Source organism: Oncorhynchus clarkii, unplaced genomic scaffold (assembly GCF_045791955.1).
Source record: "Oncorhynchus clarkii lewisi isolate Uvic-CL-2024 unplaced genomic scaffold, UVic_Ocla_1.0 unplaced_contig_603_pilon_pilon, whole genome shotgun sequence".
Taxonomy (NCBI): domain Eukaryota; kingdom Metazoa; phylum Chordata; class Actinopteri; order Salmoniformes; family Salmonidae; genus Oncorhynchus; species Oncorhynchus clarkii.
In genome coordinates this window covers 1-17,608 of record NW_027259952.1, presented here as the reverse complement: position 1 = coordinate 17,608, position 17,608 = coordinate 1, and the positions used below count along the sequence as shown (strand labels likewise).

Here is a 17,608-nt window from a genome sequence, read left to right as displayed (position 1 = left end):
CCAGCGACGACACAGTTTTAGCCTCCTGGTAGAGGCAGACAGGTTTTGGTCTAAAATCTCCTGGTACTTGAAGAGTCCATGATGCCAGGTATCCTAACAAGGTTTCCAGGGCCTTTGGAAGTAAAACAGCCCCACAACATCACTTATCCACCACCATACTTCACAGTGGGGACTAGGTTCTTTTCTGCATGACCATGGATCTTGTTTTACACCAAACCCACCTCTGGTGTTTGTTGCCAAAAAGCTCTATTTTAGTCTCATCAGACCACAGAACCTGGTTCCAATCAAAGTTCCAATGACATTTAACAAACTCCAGGCGCTTACGCTTGTGGTTTGGTGACAGCAGAGGCTTTCTTCTGACAACCCTTCCAAATAACTTGGTGGCATGGAGGTGGCGTCTAATTGTAGTTTTGGAGACTTGGTGACCCCAAGATGTAACCAACTTCTGCAATTCTCCAAATATGAACTATCCTTCTCACTGTTCGTGTTGGCAAAACACACTTGTGTTCTCTTCCAGGCAGGTTCATCACAGCTCCAGTTGTGTAACATTTCTTCATTATTGCCCTAATAGTGGAGATGGGTATTTTCAGGTGTGTAGCTATCTTTTTATAGGCATTGCCTGATTTGTGAAGGTCAGCAACCTTTTGTATAATTTAATTTGTGTGTTCTCTGGCCTTTCCAATGTTGAAGGATGACTAAGGGAGTTTACTCTGTGTGTCACCGCATATTTATTCCCCAGTGAAACAGGAAGTCATGGATGACCACTTGAGAGTTCCCATAGAATCAGATAAACTTTAAAAAGTAAAATCTTAATCGGAATATACATCAATTAGATTTTGTTCATAATCATTTCTAGGGGTGTCAGTAACTGTGACATGCATGTTTTTGAATAACGTTAAAAAATATATATTTTTTTTTCTTTAAGCAAAGGTTAGATGCATATTATATTTTGAGTGTAAGATCAAGCTGACAAACAACAATGACATTTTTTCACAGCCATTTTTGTTAATATTTACCTAGGGTGCCAATAATTCAGGAGGGAACTGTATATGTGTAGGCATATAGGACAATCCCTAAAGGCAGCGTTTCCCAACTCCAGTCCTCCAGTATCCCCAACAGTACATATTTTTGTTGTAGCCTCGGACAAACTCACCTGATTCAACTCGTTGAGGGCTTGATGATTAGTTGACAAGATGGATCAGGTGTGCTTGTCTGAGGCTACAAACAAATGTGCACTGTTGGGGGTACTGGAGGACTGGAGTTGGGAATCACTGCCTAAATCAACTGTAGGATTAGTCAGCTAAGCCAAGGTGTGCACTAACAGGGTGTGTTCATTTCCACCCTGACTCCCTCATAAAGTGTGCCCCTGGGAAGAGGTATGTGCCCTCTTCCAACCTCTCCCTCTCCTCCCTCCATCCACATTTGTCTGCTTGTGGTTCCACTCTCTCTTTCTCTCTTCTCTCTACTCCCTTATTTTGTATTTCTCTCTGCATGTCTCTCTATTTTTAATCGTTCAGCGCTTCTCTTCTTTTTCATAGTCAGATTGACTTATTCCCTCTCCTTCTCTTCATTCATGCTCCTTTCTCCTTCTCTACTCTCCTCCTCTCTCTCCTTCTACTCTCTCTGTGTGCATGTTAGTGTAGTTGTCCTTGTTTGCTCCACAGTCAGTGGGAGTGCATGTGAGTGTGTCTGTAGTGCCTCTGTGTGTGTTTCCTCCTGACTGTGACTCATCGCTCGGCTGACTCACGCGCCGCTAACAAAAACACACAGTCACCATGGCTACGGAGACTCCCGCCTCCTCTTCCCCCCTTACTCTCCCCCTCCTCTACCCGTGTGCTTCCGTGGCTCGGCTCCGGTTTCTCCTCTTGGGCACAGCTGCCCTACTGGGGCCCTACTCCAACCTGGGCAGGGCAGGAGAGGAAGGGAAGGAGGAAGGGAGGGATAAATGGAGGAATGGGGGAGAAAGAGAAATAGAGAGAGGCAAAGAGTGAGCAAGTCGGGAGAGTGATGTTCTTGAAGAGAGAGAGAGAGCGAGTGCGTGAGAGCACAGAGGCAGAGAGAGAAAGAAAAGGACAGACAGACACAGGGAAAGAGAGCGCAATACCCCATCAAACCCAACAACAATGAGAGTTTAAACATGCCTGCATAGACAAGGACAGACTGAATAGGAGAGGCTAAACATGCCTGTATAGACAGACTGAATAGAAATGATCACCTGTGGATCCTTTATCCGTTTTTACTGCTCTGATAAATTGCTGCCTGCTTTGAACTTGTCCATCCTTTGATGTTGCCTGGCTTCACATCTAGAACGTAGTCAGTCTCCACCAGCGTCTCTGGGGGGCTTAATTTGTCCTCGTGTGGCATCACATTACCACAAAGACCAGGTATGGCACTGGGTGTACCGGGCTACACACACACACACACACACACAAACATACATGTTGGCAGACAAGGCAAGCATGCATGCGTGTACACACACACACACACACACAGCCTAGTTTGCACTGTTGCCGTTGCTCCACCTAGCTAACTGAATGTGTATTGTTGTCTTTCTGAGTGTTACTGTACAGTTATTTTGACAGTTTTTACAGTTTTACAGTTAGTGTACAGTTGTATGTGGCCAGAGAAAGTATTTTAGTGATTTCTGGTGGTTTCAATGTCTGTAACTCCGATGGTTCTGCTGATATAGGGATGTTTTGAAAATGCTGCCTATTTCTTGAGATTAGGATTTACAAAGTCAACATAACATTTTAGTAATCTCTTAGACAGCCCACGTCTTGTCTATTTGTTGACCTGACTCTGGAAAGACCTCACCACCTCCACTTCAGACACAGCCTCAACAATGACACAATAGGTATGTGTACATGTCATCACTGTGTTCCCACAACAGGGCCGTATTCACTAGGCACCAAATGGAGGGGCAGCAGGTAACCCAGCGGTTAAGAGCACTGGGCAATTAACCAAAAGGTCGCTGGTTCGAATACCAGAGACGACTAGGTGAAAAATCTGTTGATGTGCCCTTGAGCAAGGCACTTAACTCTTAACTCTCTACTCTAATTGCTTATGTAAGTCACTCTGGATAAGCGTGTCTGCTAAATGACAATTTCAAAATATTCTGCTACTGTGTGCCCTAATGAATACGACCCATGTAACCATGTCATCACTGTGTTCTCACTGTCTGACCGTTAACTTGACCAGTCGCAGACCTCTGACCTATGCATGACTGGCTTTCTGGGAAAGCGTAGGAGGACACACAGACACTACGCACCAGTCAGTGTCTCTGCTGAGTCTAGTACAAACAGGCTGGGAAGCTCTGAAAACCAGACTGCTGAGTCTAGTACAAACAGGCTGGGAAGCTCTGAAAACCAGACTGCTGAGTCTAGTACAAACAGGCTGGGAAGCTCTGAAAACCAGACTGCTGAGTCTAGTACAAACAGGCTGGGAAGCTCTGAAAACCAGACTGCTGAGTCTAGTACAAGCAGGCTGGGAAGCTCTGGAAGCCAGACTGCTGAGTCTAGTACAAACAGGCTGGGAAGCTCTGAATGCCAGACTGCTGAGTCTAGTACAAACAGGCTAGGAAGCTCTGTATGCCAGTCTGCTGAGTCTAGTACAAACAGGCTGGGAAGCTCAATGCCAGACTGCTGAGTCTAGGACAAACAGGCTGGGAAGCTCTGAATGCCAGTCTGCTGAGTCTAGTACAAACAGACTGGGAAGCTTGAATGCCAGACTGCTGAGTCTAGGACAAACAGACTGGGAAGCTCTGAATGCCAGACTGCTGAGTCTAGTACAAACAGACTGGGAAGCTCTGAATGCCAGACTGCTGAGTCTAGTACAAACAGACTGGGAAGCTCTGAATGCCAGTCTGCTGAGTCTAGTACAAACAGACTGGGAAGCTCTGAATGCCAGACTGCTGAGTCTAGTACAAACAGGCTGGGAAGCTCTGAATGCCAGACTGCTGAGTCTGGGACAAACAGGCTGGGAAGCTCTGAATGCCAGACTGCTGAGTCTGGGACAAACAGACTGGGAAGCTCTGAATGCCAGACTGCTGAGTCTGGGACAAACAGGCTGGGAAGCTCTGAATGCCAGACTGCTGAGTCTGGGACAAACAGGCTGGGAAGCTCTGAATGCCAGACTGCTGAGTCTGGGACAAACAGGCTGGGAAGCTCTGAATGCCAGTCTGCTGAAGAACCGTAGCAGACAAAGGACACACATTCTATAATGAGACTCTTTCACACTTGACTGACCACACGCACACAGATATATGCCCAATTAAATGCGACCTTGAGCGGATAACTAAGTGAAGCAGGTCGCGACGTGAGCTATGTAACACAGGATGCACCTCCTGACAGCCGAAAAAAGGTGCCGCCAGTGGGTTGGGTTCCACTGGTGAAATCTTCTTATCTTGACTCAGTACAGCCTCAGAGGAATGGCCACTCCAAGGAGCCTGGTCCTCCCAGGGTTTCTCCATTGGGCCCGACTAATAGGGAGTTTTTGCTCCTGGCCGCCGTACACCGTCTCAAACGCGGTTAGCTCCAAGGAGTACAGTCTGGGTCAAGGGACCCATTAAAGTACAGTGTACCCCGCCTTCCATCACCGATATGGAGCGTACCGAAGGGCCCGTTAGTAGGGAAGTCTGCTGATTACGCCGAACATCGTCTCATTCAACAAAGGCTGGGTTAAAGCTAGATATGAGGAGTTGTATGGGAACTTTGAAGACCACAAGTGTGTTGCATTGTGGGGAGTAAGTAAGGCCTCCGGTCGGAAGGAAGGCGGCTGATGCGCAGCCCAGAACCGTAGAAAGGCGAATCTCACGCATGGCTTTCAACCTTCGTCTCTCCCGAGCCCGTACGGGAGTTATAGCGATGAGACAAGATAGTAACTACTAACAATTGGATCCCACGAAATTGGGGAGAAAAGGTGGTAAAAAAAAGAACTTACCAATCTCGCCGGGTTTGGCGCAAACGGATGTCAACATGAAGAAACCCAACCGGCGGAACAAGACAGACACACACACACACACTCTGGACCTCTGCGTGACCTTTAACGGGCCTGAGTACTCATGGCAGCTGGAGGCACGAGAGAATTCTTGAAACAGAGTGAAACTGTATGCCAACACTCACATAATCCTTAGGGATCGAGGGGGGAAGAGAGAGAGAGAGAGAGAGAGAGAGAGAGAGAGAGAGAGAGAGATAGAGAGCGCAAGCAAGGAGGAGGACCTGGACAATAGTGAGGGAGGGAGATAGACCTTGAGAGAGAAGAGGAGGAGTATCTCTGAGAACTCCTGGATCACAGCTGTGGGAAGATTAGCTCATTGAACAGATGACCCCCACTCCCCCACTAGTATCAGAGACAAGACAACAGACTTACAGAAGAAGAAGGGATGACACTGAGATGATGTCATATAGTCCAGAAGGAGATTGTGACACTTTATTGAGAAAATACAACCTGCCGTATATATACTGTAGGGAGGCAGGCAGCCTAGTGGTTAAGAGCATTGGGCCAGTAACCGATAGGTCACTGGTTGGAATCTCCAAACTAACTAGGTGAAAAATCTGTCAACAAACTTTTGAGCAAGGCACTTAACCCCAAATTGCTCCTTTAAGCCGCTTTGGATAACAGCGTCTGCCAAATGACTAAAATGTCAATATACATGGGTCATATACCATTCTGCTCAGGGTTTAACGGTCAGCTTATCATATGGACCAATAGTAAAAACCCTTATGCAAACACATTGGTGCTAGATCACAAATGGAAACCAGAGAAATAAAAACGGTTTTATCTGTACTATTATGAGTAATAGTAATGACAATATGCGTATTAGCAAAAATAAATTGTGCAATATATGAAAACAGATCAGACATTTCTCTCTGTCCTAAGTGTGGTGTCGGCGCCACATAGCACAGCTGACCCTGGCCTGTACCTCAGACCGAGCCCAACCAGGGACCCGCATTTCAGACCCTACCACAATATGAACCTCCAGGGGGGACCTGGGCCCGTATTCAGAAAGCGTCTCAGAGTAGGAGTGCTGAACTAGTATCAGGTCCCCTCCTGTCCATATAATCTTATTAATTATGATCTAAAAGGCAAAACTGATCCTAGATCAGCATTATACGGACCCTGGGTGTATAGTAACAATGGATGACATAGAGACAATCTTTCCCTTCTATCTCCCTTCACCCCCGTATGAGATGTAGCAGTGGTTTGGTCTGGGGAGTGTTCTCTTTGTGTAGATCCTACCACAATATGAACGACCGGGGGGACCTGAGATTACTATCCGTAACAGTGGATGACACACACAGTAAGATAACCTTCACCCCCCCATGAGGCGTGACAGTGGTTTGGTCTGGGGTGTGTCTGTGTCTGTGTGCAGGACAGCTGTCCCCATGCTATCCTATGCTAGGACTAATCTCCTGTAAGTCCTGTGGCTCCCCTGGTCTCATTCATTAGAGCATCTCTGAATCTGACCTCCAGGATAGGCCTCTCCCACACACCCCACTGCCCCACCACCCCACCACCACAGCCCACACTGGGAAGGCCCACTGATCAGAGCCCCTAGCCCCATAGCTCAGAATAGCCTGGTCCGAGATCAGTTTGTGCTGTCTTACCAACTCCTATGGCTATTGTTGTGTGACGCCTCTTGATAATGACCATAGGAGTTGGCAATATCGCACAAATAGATCTGCGACCAGGCTATACTCACATACCAAAGCCCCTGATACCACAGCCGATCCACAATCCACAGCATTCAGGCATGTTGTACAAAAATAACTGTGTCCTTCCCTTCTGAAGTGAAACAGAAAGACAGCCCAGTCTGGAGTAGCTGATACAAGCACTATGTCAGTCTGTCATCACTGTACCACAACATGAGCAGAACATGACCACAACATCACATCAACACTGAATGATGTAAGCTTTCTTTGATACGCGGGGCTCACTTTCAATCCCGTACAATATCCATCTTGTTATTTCATACATTATTTGTATCGATACTTTTTCATATAAAAGGTGTTCAGCTCATAGATGATGTTCATAACAAGTAATGCAGCATTATAGATGCTCATAACAAGTAATACAGCATTATCAATGCTCATAGCAAGTAATAAAACATTATAGATGCTCATAACAAGTAATATAGCATTATACATGCTCATAGCAAGTAATATAGCATTATACATGCTCATAGCAAGTAATGCAGCATTATATTAGCTTATAACAGGTAAAGCATGATAGATACTCATAACTAGCAATAACACATACCTGCAGGCTTTACGTAAATGTTACAAGGTGTTACATAGATATCATACATCTTTAAAGTGGTCATATCCCCAGACTATCTTCTCCTGCTATGGTACTTTCATGTCCCAATCCTCATACATCTCTGAGCAGTGTACTGGAGTGGCTTCATGTTGCTGTGTGTCTTATTAGCACCCCCTGGTGTACTAGACAGGCAGTGTAAAAAACTCAACGCTTGATCTATTCACTCTTAACTTGATTGAGGAATTCCCATTCTAGTAATTCTATTTCTATGTCGGGGACATTGGGATATGAAATAGTGGAGAGGATGTCATTGATGTCATAAAGATAAGGGTCCCTTAAATAAACTAAAACTGCCTTAGAATGAGTGAAGCAGGCCTATAGGCTAGAGAATCATAGGGGGCTTGTGTGTGTGTGCACGCATACATTGACTAAATGCATGTATCTTAAATGCTATCATATTGAGAGGGAGGGATGGGTGGAGTAAGGCTTTTGATTGTCTATGCATTGTTAACACCATCTATGAATACCAGTTCATATCCAACATAGGGAGCAAAGTGGAAATGTTATGACATTGTGAGAAAACAGATGCTTTGATACAAATACAAACAGAGATGATACAGAAGCAATGCTATTCAGCCTCCAGTTTGTGCTTTTCCTGGTGAGTGAATCCGTGAAGTCTGAGGCGCATCGATCACACAATAAAATCACAGGAGGATCATGGGAGGAAGAGTTTTATCCATCTTTGGGCGTACGTTCCTTCTCTTACAGGGTCAAAACAAACCCCAATGTTTAAGATCAGGTCACAGTGTTCACAAACATCTCACATAGTCCATATTCCCCATACTCCTTATAGCTGGGCTGGCTAACAGCTATCATGGTGCTTTTCTACTTTCTGAATACAAAAATAAGTGCCTCCTCTCTCCAGAGCAGTCCTCAGAGGAGGTGGGAGTTAGTGGTAGAAGAGGAGGGCCATTGGATGTTTTAGGGAAAGACTGATGATGACGGGAGGATTCAGAAGAAGCTGGTAATCTTGAGTCTCTTATTCCAGTCCAGTCCAGAAGACAAGCTCTCTCTGGGTGGGATGAGGGTATAGAGAAGGGTGGAAGAAGGGAGGATTGAAGGAGGGGTAAAGGATGAGATGTCCATCATTCCATCCAGTCCATTTTGGAAGCAGGGGGGAGTGGGTATTGGATGGCCAACGTTCAAAGAACAACATTCTATCTGCATATTCTCTTCTGTTGGATTGGGTGGTAGTGGTGGTGGGGTAACGGGTAGGAATGTTGAAGGTAAGTTTCAGAAATGTCAAATTCGACAGTCTTTCTGCTTCTCTCATTGGGTGGCAGAACAGTTCAGAAGTTGCTGAAGAGCTGGTGTTTTTTGTCCCAGTCCATCTGAGGGGCTCTCTTCTTGGCTCTCTTGGCGTGGGCCTTCTCTTTGGCCTCAGCCGCTGTGGGACTCAGGAGCAGGCCGATCTCAGCAAACGGGTCCATCAGACGGCTCGCCTCGTCCTCTCCCAGCTAGATACACAGACAGATCAGATCAGATCAGAGACTACTTGGTAGTTATAGTGTGGATGACAATCACACGCATGGCAGGGTTGAGGTCAATTCAATTTCAATTCAGTCAATTCAGGAAGTAAACGGGAATTCCAATTCTTCTAATTTGCTCAATGATTTGGAATTGGTCAAATGTGGGAATGGTAAAATTGGTAGACCTCAGTTTACTTCCTGAATGTAATGAATTGAAATAGAACCCTGATGTGTAATTCTGATAATATCTGTGTTAATGTGATACATGTGTTATATGAAATAACAAGAGGTTATATACTGTACACTCCAATATAGTCTACACACGCATGCAGACACACATATACACACACACCTTGAACGCTTTCTTGCATGTTTGTACACACTACACACACACACACACACCCACACACACACACACACACACACACACACACACGTCTCACCTGCAGGCTGTTGTCTGGACTGCTCAGGTCAGAGTGGTGTGACTGGATGGAGCAGCTGGTGAAGCTGCCGTTGATCTGAGGACTGTGGGAGCCGTTGGATATGGACGGACCGTCAAAGTCTGGGAAAGAAGGGTCAGAATTACGCTCTACGTACAGATCTAGGATCCGCTTCTCTACCCTTTCCTCCCCCCCAATCCTAACCCGAACCATTAGTGGAGGAAATGCAAAACTGATCCACCCTACGGGCAACTTCACCCAACACCCAGAATTACAGGCTCAGATTTGGAGATCAGTAATCTGATGCTGGTTTTGATGAACAACACCGTAACATTTCACTATAGATTAGGATCATCAACACCATTACTGCCTTCTCAATATGCAATATTATGTAACATTATGTAATATGTAAAATGTAGATGTACAATTAGACTAGAGACTTGTCCCGAGCTGTACTGTGCCTTTGGCGTGGTTTATAAGAGTACACTTGAAATAAATATTCTGTTTTACAGATAAACAGGGGTGTAGGCCTACCTTTAACGTGGCTGGCCAATGGGGTGACGCCCATCTTCTTAAAGTGATGGTCTGTGTCAGGGTCCACCACCAGCAGCCTGGTCTCATCTCCTCCTCTCTTTATGAAGGCCACGACCTCCGCATGACGCATGCCCTCTACGTTCACCCCATTCACCTGAAAGGAGAGAAGGGAGAGAGAGGGGAATAAAGGGTGTTATGGGTGAGTGATGTTACATGTCTCCATCTATACTGTTGTCTGTGACTCTGTGATCTGGCCTCCTCACTGTCTCAATGTTTCAATGTCTGAAAGACGTTCAAGGGTGTCTGGTTGTGAATATGGATACAGTAGGAAAGAAACAGTGAACTGTAGATCCTGCTGCTGGTTCAGACAGGAACAACTAAGTATCCAAAACAAGTTCTAAAAAAAGCACACTAGTGATGTTGGTTGGTCGGGCGTCTGTCATTACTGGTGTGCAGACTTTACACTGGTTGACTTACAGTTGATTTCTGATTCGTCCACATTGGACCAGTGCAGCAGGTCACCAGTCTCAATCCAACAACATTCTCTTTACCTGACCCAGCGTTTTAGAGAACACATTCACAACTGTCCAAAACCATGGTATAGCCTAAACTAAAATACTTATTTATTCAGACAAGGATCAACTGAATATGCAATATGCCGTTACGTGATCCAAACAGTAGAGGGTACTATGCACCAAAACAATCATTTTCCACCGGACTCAATGAAGTGTGAGGACAAAACCTGTGAGGAATCAGACACACATTTTTGCAAGATGGTGCATAGAGAGAATATTCTGCATTCCTTCCTCAATGACGTACAAACTGAACAGAATACTTTTACATTCCATACCCCATTACAACAAGGATGGAACGAGCATGTAAGCTAATGGGCTCTAACAGTAGAACATAGTTTATTTGTTTCCTTTTCAAACACTTTCTCTCTCTCTCTTTGGTCATAGTAAACCCTCTTTTATTGGTTCGGCAACTTGTGAATTCAGCTGGAAAAAGAGTGAGGGGGGAAAGAGAGGGGAGAAAGAGAGGGGAGCGAGAGTGTCTGAAAGGTAAGAAGAAGCCCTCACACCTCCACCCCAGTCACTATCACATCAGCAAGTTTCTGTTGGAGAGTTTCTCCCTGTGACTTTCCACAGACTCCTGTATATTCTATTAACTCTATTCAGCGAGTACTGTAGCTTTGCACGATGCTGCCTGCCTTAACGTTGGTACACCATTAAATATTGATGCCTAGCTTCTGCTGAACCAATAGTGTGGGTTTCAGGTATCAGTGTCCTGAGGGGGATTTTGTTTTAAAATTCAGTAACGCTGCTGCTTATGAAGTGAGGGCAGTAGGAGTTGCTTGGGACACAGACTGGTCTAATACACTGTAACAACATGGCTAGATACCAGACTGGTCTAATACACTGTAACAACACTGCTAGATACCAGACTGGTCTAATACACTGTAACAACGACGGACTGGTCTAATACACTGTAACAAAGTTACCAGACTGGTCTAATACACTGTAACAACACGGCTAGATACCAGACTGGTCTAATACACTGTAACAGCACGGCTAGATACCAGACTGGTCTAATACACTGTAACAGCACGGCTAGATACCAGACTGGCCTAATACACTGTAACAGCACGGCTAGATACCAGACTGGTCTAATACACTGTAACAAAGATACCAGACTGGTCTAATACACTGTAACAACACGGCTAGATACCAGACTGGTCTAATACACTGTAACAACACGGCTAGATACCAGACTGGTCTAATACACTGTAACAGCACGACTAGATACCAGACTGGTCTAATACACTGTAACAAAGATACCAGACTGGTCTAATACACTGTAACAAAGATACCAGACTGGTCTAATACACTGTAACAGCACGGCTAGATACCAGACTGGTCTAATACACTGTAACAGCACGGCTAGATACCAGACTGGTCTAATACACTGTAACAAAGATACCAGACTGGTATAATACACTGTAACAGCACGGCTAGACACCAGACTGGTCTAATACACTGTAACAGCACGGCTAGATACCAGACTGGTCTAATACACTGTAACAGCACGGCTAGATACCAGACTGGTCTAATACACTGTAACAACACTGCTAGATTCCAGACTGGTCTAATACACTGTAACAGCATGGCTAGATACCCACCTACTCTCTCATAACTAACTGTTACATAGAAAATGTAAAAGTCTAGTGAGTGCCTGTTAAGGCTAGGGAGAGACTAGGTGAAGGAGGGAAAGAGAGAGAGAAAGGGAGGAAAGAATGTGTAAAACCAAGAGAAGTTGTGTGTATTGTGTGTGTGAAAGAGAGAAAAAGAGAAAAAAGAAAGAGCATGAAAGAAAGCGAGAGTGAGAGTTAAGCAGTGATAACTGTTATGGTGCGGACCCCTTCACTATCAGAAACACATCTCTATCTATTCTTTCTCTCGCTCTCCCTCTCTGTCTATCCCTCTCGCTCTGTCTCTCTCTCTCTCTGTCTCTGTCCCTCTCGCCATTAGAGTAGGTGTCAGAACATAAGGCTCAGTGGAGTCATCACACACTAATTGGTAGAGAATCGTCTCATCATACCAGCCCTAGTGCATGAGGAGGAACAAGCCCCCTTTGTGTTGGGATAGGGGAGCAGGTGTTGTGTCATGTTTCATAGCAGCAGCAATCCTTCACAATCCAACAAAACAATCCAGCCCACTCAAGCTAATTAATAGGGCCCTTGTTCGTTAGGCGACTCCCACACAATACAACAGTCAGTGTAGTGCCAGTGGTCCAAAGCTGTTTTTCATTGGAATACAGTGCTGTTTGAATGCTTTACAGAGCAGTCGTTTTCAAGGTACAATCATAATCGTCAGTGTTTGCTTAGGTTGTACACCCTGGAATGTTTCCATTGGTTTACCTTTGTGTGTGTGTGTGTGTGTGTGTGTGTGTGTGTGTGTGTGTGTGTGTGTGTGTGTGTGTGTGTGTGTGTGTGTGTGTGTGTGTGTGTGTGTGTGTGTGAGAGAGAGAGAATGGGTCTTCACCTTGCTAACGAGCTGCTGACGATGGACCAAGCAGTGCACCGTGCCACACGGTTGCTTGGTCAGAGACATCCTCCATTAGCCACAGAGAATAACACACACATAATCATCCTCTAGTCAACCGCTGAGCCCACACACCTGCCTGGGGTTACCTAGACCAAACCCCCGGGGCTCTGCCTGCAGTTTCAGCAGGTACAGTGACCTAGCCACTTAGCACTAATCCAGCTAGAACGAACAGACACAGCATTAAAACCAATGACTGAGTGAAACAGGGCTTCACTGACTACAGTTTACTGACACTGACCTGTATAGGGGAAACTGCATAAGGTAAAAGTAGTCCTTAACCCCAGATCTAGGACCAGATCAGCCTACTCCTGATCCTAACCTAAATGATTATAGGCAGTGATGTAAAGTAAACTAAGTGACCAAAAGTATGTGGACACCTGCTCACTGAACATCTCATTCCAAAATTATGCGCATTGATATGGAGTTGGTCCCCCCTTTGCTGCTATAACAGCCTCCACTCTTCTGGGAAGGCTTTCCACTAGATGTTGAAACATTGCTGCAATAGCAGCCTCCACTCTTCTGGGAAGGCTTTCCACTAGATGTTGGAACATTGCTGTGTGGACTTGCTTCCATTCAGCCACAAGAGCATTAGTGAGGTTGCACACTGATGTTGGCCGATTAGGCCTGGCTTCCAGTCGGCACTCCAATTCCTCCCGAGGTGTTCGGTGGGGTTGAGGTCAGGGCTCTGTACAGGCCAGTCAAGATCTTCCACACTGATCTTGACAAGCCATTTCTGTATGGACCTCGCTTTATGCACTGGGGCATTGCCATGGTGAAACATTGCCATGGTGAAGGAAAGGGCCTTCCCCAAACTGTTGCCACAAAGTTGGAAGCCCAGAATCATCTAGAATAAGGGGCCCAGCCCAAACCATGAAAAACAGCCCCAGACCATTATTCCCCCTCCACCAAACTTTACCGTTGGCACTATGCATTGGGGCAGGTAGTGTTTTCCTGCCATCCGCCAAACCCAGATTCGTCCGTCAGACTGCCAGTTGGCGAAGCATGATTCATCACTCCAGAGAACGCGTTTCCACTGCTCCAGAGTCCAAGCTTTAGACCATTTCAGCTGACGCTTAGCATTGCTCATGGTGATCTTAGGCTTGTGTGCGACTGCTCGGCCATGGAAACCCATTTTTACGAAGCTCCCGACGAACAGTTATTGTGCTGATGTTGCTTCCAGAGGAAGTTTAGAACACAGTAGTGAGTGTTGCAACCGATGATAGATGATTTTAACACACCACACACTTCAGCACTCGGCGGTCCCATTCTGTGAGCTTATGTGGCTGAGCTGTCGTTGCTCCTAGACGTTTCCACTTTACAATAACAGCACTTACAGTTGAGCGGGGCAGCTCTAGCAGGGAAGAAATTTGACGAACCGACTTGTTGGAAAGGTGGCATCCTATGATGCTGCCACGTTGAAAGTCACTGAGCTCTCAAATAAAGCCATTCTTACTGCCAATGTTTGTCTAGTGAGATTTCATGGCGGTGAGCTCGATTTTATACACCTGTCAGCAACGGGTGTGGCTAAAATAGCCAAATCCACTATTTTGAAGAGTTGTCCACATACTTTTGTATATATGGTGTAATTAAGTAAAAATACTTTAAAGTACTACTTAAGTAGTTTTTTGGTGTATCTGTACTATACTATTTATATTTTTGACAACTTTAAATTTTCCTCCCCTGTAGTCCTAAAGAAAATGATGTACCTTTTACTTAATACATTTTCCCTGACACCCAAAAGTAGTCATTACATTTTCATTGCTTAGCAGGACAGGAAAATGGTCCACGCACTTATCAAGAGAGCATCCCTGGTCATCCCTACTGCCTCTGATCTGGCGGACTCACTAAACACACGTGCTTCGTTTGTAAATTATGTCTGAGTGTTGGAGTGTGCCCCTGGTTATCCGTACAGTTAAAAACAAGAAACTTATGCCATCTGGTTTGCTTAATATATAGAATGTGAAATGATTTATACTTTTACTTTTGATACCTAAGTATATTTGAGCAATTACATTTACTTTTGATACTTAAGTATATTTACAACAAAATCGTTTTTTTAAAACTTTAACTCAAATATTTTACTGGGTGACTTTCAGTTTTACATTAGTTATTTTCTATCAAGGTATCTTTAATTTTATTCAAGTATGACAATTGGGTACTTTTTCCACCACTGATTATAGGGACCCTGAATCAGTGGGTAGGGAGTAACTTCACTTAGCGCTAATCTAGCTAACACAGACAGGGTTTCAATGACTATAGACGAACCACTCTGAGCTGAAACTGTACACCCAGACTGTGTTCATTAGAAATCCCTTTCACTCGGTCCTGTCAAAACACAGCTGATACTGTTGAGCCCCATTCATACAGGAAAGGAGAAGGCCAAGTCGTTTAACTGTTGTGTTCAGAGGAGGACACCAATACAGGTTCTTGATCTACAAATACCTTCTTGACTATGATGTGGTGGAATGTCACAGCTGGTTGCTGAATGCTGCTTTGCAGACATATTGGGGAAGGTAATGCATAGACGTAGAATGAGATTCTATTGTTATGAATTGAAGAGCACAGTAGAGACAGACAGTACTGTATTGTCTCAAGTATTTGGCCTCTCTGAGTTCTTACAGTATCTAAGCAGTGTGGAGGGGAGTCAGTGGAATGTCCTACAGTACTGCATTGAACTATACCCTGTATTAACCCAATGGAGCCCATTGTATTTACTGTCCTGTGTAGTCATCTGTCTCTGTCTCTCTCTCTCTGGGCGTGTGTATTCAGGTTCAGGGCAGGGTATCTCTGTCTCTCTCTCTCTGGGCGTGTGTATTCAGGTTCAGGGAAGGGTATCTCTGTCTCTCTCCCTGGGCGTGTGTATTCAGGTTCAGGGCAGGGTATCTCTGTCTCTCTCCCTGGGCGTGTGTATTCAGGTTCAGGGTATCTCTGTCTCTCTCCCTGGGCGTGTGTATCCAGGTTCAGGGCAGGGTATCTCTGTCTCTCTCCCTGGGCGTGTGTATTCAGGTTCAGGGAAGGGTATCTCTGTCTCTCTCCCTGGGCGTGTGTATTCAGGTTCAGGGAAGGGTATCTCTGTCTCTCTCCCTGGGCGTGTGTATTCAGGTTCAGGGAAGGGTATCTCTGTCTCTCTCCCTGGGCCTGTGTGTATTCATGTTCAGGGAAGGGTATCTCTGTCTCTCTCCCTGGGCGTGTGTATGCAGGTTCAGGGCAGGGTATCTCTGTCTCTCTCCCTGGGCGTGTGTATGCAGGTTCAGGGCAGGGTATCTCTGTCTCTCTCCCTGGGCGTGTGTATTCCGGTTCAGGGCAGGGCATCTCTGTCTCTCTCCCTGGGCGTGTGTATGCAGGTTCAGGGCAGGGTATCTCTGTCTCTCTCCCTGGGCGTGTGTATCCAGGTTCAGGGCATGGTATCTCTGTCTCTCTCCCTGGGCGTGTGTATCCAGGTTCAGGGAAGGGTATCTCTGTCTCTCTCCCTGGGCGTGTGTATCCAGGTTCAGGGCAGGGTATCTCTGTTTCTCTCCCTGGGCGTGTGTATTCATGTTCAGGGAAGGGTATCTCTGTCTCTCTCCCTGGGCGTGTGTATCCAGGTTCAGGGTATCTCTGTCTCTCTCCCTGGGACTGTGTATTCAGGTTCAGGGTATCTCTGTCTCTCTCCCTGGGCGTGTGTATCCAGGTTCAGGGCAGGGTATCTCTGTCTCTCTCCCTGGGCGTGTGTATTCAGGTTCAGGGAAGGGTATCTCTGTCTCTCTCCCTGGGCGTGTGTATTCAGGTTCAGGGAAGGGTATCTCTGTCTCTCTCCCTGGGCGTGTGTATTCAGGTTCAGGGAAGGGTATCTCTGTCTCTCTCCCTGGGCCTGTGTGTATTCATGTTCAGGGAAGGGTATCTCTGTCTCTCTCCCTGGGCGTGTGTATGCAGGTTCAGGGCAGGGTATCTCTGTCTCTCTCCCTGGGCGTGTGTATGCAGGTTCAGGGCAGGGTATCTCTGTCTCTCTCCCTGGGCGTGTGTATTCCGGTTCAGGGCAGGGCATCTCTGTCTCTCTCCCTGGGCGTGTGTATGCAGGTTCAGGGCAGGGTATCTCTGTCTCTCTCCCTGGGCGTGTGTATCCAGGTTCAGGGCAGGGTATCTCTGTCTCTCTCCCTGGGCGTGTGTATCCAGGTTCAGGGCAGGGTATCTCTGTTTCTCTCCCTGGGCGTGTGTATTCATGTTCAGGGAAGGGTATCTCTGTCTCTCTCCCTGGGCGTGTGTATCCAGGTTCAGGGTATCTCTGTCTCTCTCCCTGGGACTGTGTATTCAGGTTCAGGGTATCTCTGTCTCTCTCCCTGGGTGTGTGTATTCAGGTTCAGGGAAGGGTATCTCTGTCTCTCTCCCTGGGCGTGTGTATGCAGGTTCAGGGCAGGGTATCTCTGTCTCTCTCCCTGGGCGTGTGTATTCCGGTTCAGGGCAGGGCATCTCTGTCTCTCTCCCTGGGCGTGTGTATGCAGGTTCAGGGCAGGGTATCTCTGTCTCTCTCCCTGGGCGTGTGTATCCAGGTTCAGGGCATGGTATCTCTGTCTCTCTCCCTGGGCGTGTGTATCCAGGTTCAGGGAAGGGTATCTCTGTCTCTCTCCCTGGGCGTGTGTATCCAGGTTCAGGGCAGGGTATCTCTGTTTCTCTCCCTGGGCGTGTGTATTCATGTTCAGGGAAGGGTATCTCTGTCTCTCTCCCTGGGCGTGTGTATCCAGGTTCAGGGTATCTCTGTCTCTCTCCC

The 17,608-nt window shown here is 46.3% G+C and overlaps 1 protein-coding gene across 1 annotated transcript; it reads right to left on the bottom strand.

Annotated features, from left to right (window-relative positions):
• Window positions 1-5,397: 5,397 nt before the first annotated feature.
• Window positions 5,398-9,910, bottom strand: LOC139401005 (Na(+)/H(+) exchange regulatory cofactor NHE-RF2-like). Its single transcript, XM_071145529.1, has 3 exons — window positions 9,761-9,910; window positions 9,230-9,348; window positions 5,398-8,774 (listed from the first exon to the last, which is right to left on the bottom strand). The coding sequence occupies exons 1-3, from the start codon at window positions 9,888-9,890 to the stop codon at window positions 8,607-8,609; spliced, it is 417 nt and encodes a 138-aa protein (XP_071001630.1). The 5' UTR covers window positions 9,891-9,910; the 3' UTR covers window positions 5,398-8,606.
• Between the last annotated feature and the right edge of the window lie 7,698 nt (window positions 9,911-17,608).

What these genes read in the sequence shown, in the direction of transcription:
- LOC139401005 (XM_071145529.1), bottom strand. Translation starts at nt 9,890, where the DNA reads ATGCGTCATGCGGAGGTCGTGGCCTTCATAAAGAGAGGAGGAGATGAG. An exon ending in ATTGGCCAGCCACGTTAAAG is followed by an intron (nt 9,349 to 9,760) that starts GTAGGCCTACAC and finishes CTTCTTTCCCAG; the next exon opens with ACTTTGACGGTCCGTCCATA. An exon ending in GTCCAGACAACAGCCTGCAG is followed by an intron (nt 8,775 to 9,229) that starts GTGAGACGTGTG and finishes CTGTGTATCTAG; the next exon opens with CTGGGAGAGGACGAGGCGAG.